Source organism: Ostrea edulis, chromosome 4, assembly GCF_947568905.1.
Source record: "Ostrea edulis chromosome 4, xbOstEdul1.1, whole genome shotgun sequence".
NCBI lineage: Eukaryota > Metazoa > Mollusca > Bivalvia > Ostreida > Ostreidae > Ostrea > Ostrea edulis.
Window position 1 is genome coordinate 94,370,667 of NC_079167.1, and position 4,849 is coordinate 94,375,515.

Sequence of the window (4,849 nt, forward strand, 5' to 3'; positions counted from 1 at the left end):
AGTTGATATCATCATACAGTAACTGTACCTGTTCATTGTGTGAAGCTAGAACTCGGGTGACTGTTACGGTCTACGGTCCTCTTATTTGGATAGTTGTTTTTTTTTTTAACAAAATCCCCAAACAATGATTCAATGTATACAAACATTGTTTAATTCCTTGTGTTTATCAGCTCAGTTTGAACTAATATTTGTAAAATTCCGCGTGCCTTTCAAATCCATCCGTTACCCGAATAATGTTACCAAACAGTTGCCATGTAACGGATCCGGTTCGGAAGAGAATTAAAAAAGTATAAAAGGCAATGTGTTGAGTTCTGTATCCAAAGACTTGTTAGATTCTAAGACGATGGATTCCCTTGGTGTACTTGTACTTTTGGCGGTAGGATGTTTGCTGCCGTCCCTCATCTTAGCTCACGGTCGTCTGATCATGCCTCCGTCCAGAAGCTCCATGTGGAGATACGGGTTTCCTACCCCCAGGAACAATATGGACATGCAGCTCTGGTGTGGAGGAAAATGGGTAGGATATGTTTTTTAATCAATGCAGTTTGACTTTTTTCCCTTTTTTATTTTCGAAATCAAAAAAATAAATAAAACAAAACAACAACAACAGGTCTATATATCAAATGGGATATTCAGGAAAACTGCAATTAATATACCAGTAACAATATAGCTCTTTTGTATTGCTTATAGACTTTATGAGATTGATCACTGTTCGTTATCTTCACCTTTGATGAAGAGGCAAATAACCTTGCAACTGACGTAATGAAAATGAAATCTAAAGAGAATGTATAAATAAGACTGTTCTACACATAATCAAATGAGAAATTATAATGCCTCCAAAAAAATCTAGAGATATTGTATTCCATTTTCACTTACATACATATGTATATCTCGGATTTAATTCGATACGTGAAAGCATGTTCTGGGCATAACAGATTTTTCAAATCGAAGGAGGCTACTGAGAAATAAGTAGAATGTAGGTGTTTCAACAGACTCTTTTAAAGTCAACATTTCGCAACTTCTATAGCCCCTATAATGATCTCTTTTGCAAAGTCAATGCGTATACGATCTGACGTGTTTCATAATCAAATTACAGTAGTTACATTACGACTTTGGTAAAAAAAAAAAAAAAAAAAAAAAAAAAAAAAAAAAAACACCATGGGAATTTTTCTGCGAATCTAATTTTTCGGTATACGGAATCTGTTAACTTGTACTATTTATTTTCGTATTGAAAATTCGTGATAATCAGAGTTCGTAGTTTTCATTTTCTCTTTGTTACCAGAGTTATTTTGTGCATTTTTATTTCAATATGTTACTTTAAAAAGAATAATAATGTAAAATGGCATTGATTGGTGCATGTATGTGCTGTGGTGGAGGAGCCATTCTTCTTGGATATATCCATGTTTTCTCAAATTATTCTAATGTTTAACAAAAATCAAGTAGTCTTATGAATTTTAGTCACTGTTTGCTATCTTAAATATTTCCATATTCATCATGATATAAGCTAAAATACCACAGTTTTGTTAGATATTGTTTTTGGTCTATTTATTCGTCTGTATTTCCTCAACATCACACTAGGTCATAACCCGTAAACTGTACAAGCTACTAACTTGCTTCTTTTATGTTCAATAAATTTAAAATCTCATGGCGAAAGTAGAGGTGACGTTTTCAGACAAACGTCAAACACGGTAATCGACTAGAGTCAGGGTACAACTGTATGTTTCTCTACAAGCATCTTGTTATTTCTTTATAGAATCAATGGGGTCATAACGGAGGGAAGTGTGGTGTATGTGGGGACCCTTACCAACAGAAACCACGTGAAAACGAGGCTGGCGGAAAATACGCCACGGGCATCATTTCCAAATGTTATCCTTACAATTCATCTGGACAAACAGTGACCATTAAGGTCGAATTAACAGCCAATCATCTGGGTTATTTCGAATTCAGACTGTGTGAACATAACGACACAAGTACTTCGATATCACAGTCCTGTTTAGACGGGGACCTTCTGAAATTTCCGGACAACACCACGAGATATAACGTCCGAGACGGTGTCTACGGTGTGATCAATCTTCAGCTGCAAGTTCCGGCTACAGTTCTGTGTACTCAGTGTGTGCTGCAATGGAAGTACAATACAGGTAATAACTACACTCCCCCTTACCTATCATAGAGCTAGCGTACCTCCTGACAATACATTTAAAGAGGAAAACACCAGTTCCTATTAATAGATACACCTGTACTTTTCATTCTTGCTGAGACATCAAAATGATGTAAACAGAATAGAGAGGTAAAGGCCAAACATTGAATAATAAACAGTTTAGATTTAGAAAAAGAAAAGAATTCGTTTGATAAAAAAAAATCCTGAAAGTGAAAATAAAAATTCATTCCGCCATGATTGTATGCAAGGTGAAGATAACGAACAGTGATCAATCTTATAACTCCTACAAGCAATACAAAATAGATAGTTGGGCAAACACGGACCCCTGGACACACCAGAGGTGGGATCAGGTGCCTAGGAGGAGTAAGCATCCCCTGTTGACCGGTCACACCCGCCGTGAGCCCCATATCCTGATCAGGTAAACGGAGTTATCCGCAGTCAAAATCAGTGTGCCAAGAACGGCTTAACAATCGATATGAAACACGTCAGACAGCATTTGACCCAATGCGAGGTTGTATTGACGAACTAGATCGTTATAACGACCATAGAATTTGTGAAATGCTGACTTCAATCGAGACTGTTGAAATCCCTGTACCATCAACTTGTTTGTCAGTAGCTTACCTCGATTGAAAAACTGACTATACCCAGAACAAGCTCTTGCATATCGAATCAGTTTATATATATATTTATTATATATTATATTAATTTTGATAGCATTGCACATAAATCTTAAGAATTCATACTATTTTCTGTTGATTCCACTTGCTGCTATGATTTTATATGCTGTATACAGACAGCGCATTCTAATTATGTTGGGTGTCTGGTTAGAGGGTCTCGGTTACGTTTCTCGATGACTACATCATAACATGTATGCTAATGAATTTCCAAACCTACAAAGAATACATTGTTCATGAAGATAACAAACGTACATGTCGTTTACCCTATGCGGTAATAAGTTTTTTTTTTACTTCAAATTTATTGGGGAAAACGTTGAACGAAAAACTTCTGATAAGTAAATTCAAGTATATTCTGAACTTTGTAAAAAATAAAAATAAAATTGTAATATAACAATAAAATGACAAAAATAGAGTAAAACATGTGGGAAATGACCTGGAGATGGTCTTGGTAAAGTACAATCACTGTCCACTCCACCACGAATAAGGTTTCAGTTTGAAGGGTAAATCAAGGTCAGGTAGTTAATCTAGGGGTGGATTTGGGAACTTAAATTAACTATTGTGTATTTTATAATTTTTCAATATGAAAACTTCGTAATTAATCTAGGGATGAATTTGGGACCTCAAATGAACTATTGTGTATTATATCTATTTTCAATATGAAATCCACGATTGACCTAAATTATGTCAATATTCAAATTATTATTTTCCCGGTACATACCTCACGCTTTACCATTTACTCCATACGAACCCAGTAATATTCATTTATACAGATGTATCATGAAATGTGAAAATCCATCTCATAATATAACAACTTCTTATATTTAGATCATGTAGTAAAACATCTGTGTTACTGTACGTTAAATCGGAGGGGCGGGGAAATGTCGCCACTCAATACCACATTATTGCAATAATAAAAATTCCATTCAACTATATATAAGTTAAGAATTCTTAACACACTGTTATTATCCATTTCAAAAAGTGCAGGATGACTCGATGTCTCCAAACTGACCGTCAGTACATTGTCAAACAATATATGTTTCAGATATAGCTTAATTATTTTCCACTATTCCCCTTTTTCAGATCACATTCGCCGCGAACCACTAAATCTCTTTTGAAAATTGTAATTTCGAAAGAAATTTTAGTTTTCATCTGCTTGAATTTGTCGAATATTGTTGTAATTTTCTTGTTAATATTATGTAAGCAAACAAAAGTATTGATCTTTCGATTTATTTTAAGTTTTTTTTTAAAAAATTAATTTGCATTACATGAATGTCATATAGATACTGAATATATGACTGATCAATCGTTTGCAGGTAACAGCTGGGGCTGTGACGGAGGCGGATGTGGAATGGGTCGCGGTATGCAGGAGCAGTTTTACGGATGCGCAGACATTGCCATTCTTCGAAGCTGCGATCACTTCACTGGACTCGAACACCATTCAATCTTTCCCAATATCCCAAATTTTTTCATAGGGAACATATTTTAAAGGATATGTGTCTATATGACGCTCAAAAGGTTTCACTCATCTGTGATATAAGATTTCAAACTGGCATAGCCAAAGACATATACATGCAAGATATCATTTCCTATTTTTTGCAATGTTATTCTCATTTTAACATTTCTGTCTAGTCGTTATACGCTATTTAAAGTTTGACACAAAATTATTTGATTTTTTTGTGTGGTTTGTTCGTTAATCGCTTTAAGAAAATAAAGACATACAGTGCATTTTTTCTTGTGTATTCAAACTGTAACCAGTTACCACGTACTCGTAGTAATCACGAACAATTTATGGTAAATCACATCTTCAAAACAGTGCGTCCTGGTAATGATCGAATAATCTGTTCAAAATCGGGATGTTTTCAGTAAAACTTATACGGTATACCAATTTTGATGCACCCGATGCGCATTTTGACAAATGATATCCCCCAGTGACACCCAAGCCGAAATTTTGGAAATTAGAAATAATAAACTTTCAAGAGCTAAAAGGAAAACTAGAGTGCCAAAAACTGGAGCGAAA

At 34.9% G+C, this 4,849-nt stretch overlaps 1 protein-coding gene across 1 annotated transcript; it reads left to right on the top strand.

Moving 5' to 3' along the window:
- The first annotated feature begins 333 nt into the window (after nucleotides 1-333).
- LOC130053756 (uncharacterized) lies at nucleotides 334-4,557 on the top strand. Its single transcript, XM_056161299.1, has 3 exons — nucleotides 334-514; nucleotides 1,751-2,135; nucleotides 4,146-4,557. The coding sequence occupies exons 1-3, from the start codon at nucleotides 344-346 to the stop codon at nucleotides 4,316-4,318; spliced, it is 729 nt and encodes a 242-aa protein (XP_056017274.1). The 5' UTR covers nucleotides 334-343; the 3' UTR covers nucleotides 4,319-4,557.
- The last annotated feature ends 292 nt before the right edge of the window (nucleotides 4,558-4,849 follow it).

Excerpts from the sequence above, each read along its gene's own strand:
- LOC130053756 (XM_056161299.1), top strand. The coding sequence starts at position 344 with ATGGATTCCCTTGGTGTACTTGTACTTTTGGCGGTAGGATGTTTGCTG. Across the intron at positions 515-1,750 it reads TCTGGTGTGGAGGAAAATGG|AATCAATGGGGTCATAACGG; the intron begins GTAGGATATGTT and ends ATTTCTTTATAG. Across the intron at positions 2,136-4,145 it reads GCAATGGAAGTACAATACAG|GTAACAGCTGGGGCTGTGAC; the intron begins GTAATAACTACA and ends AATCGTTTGCAG.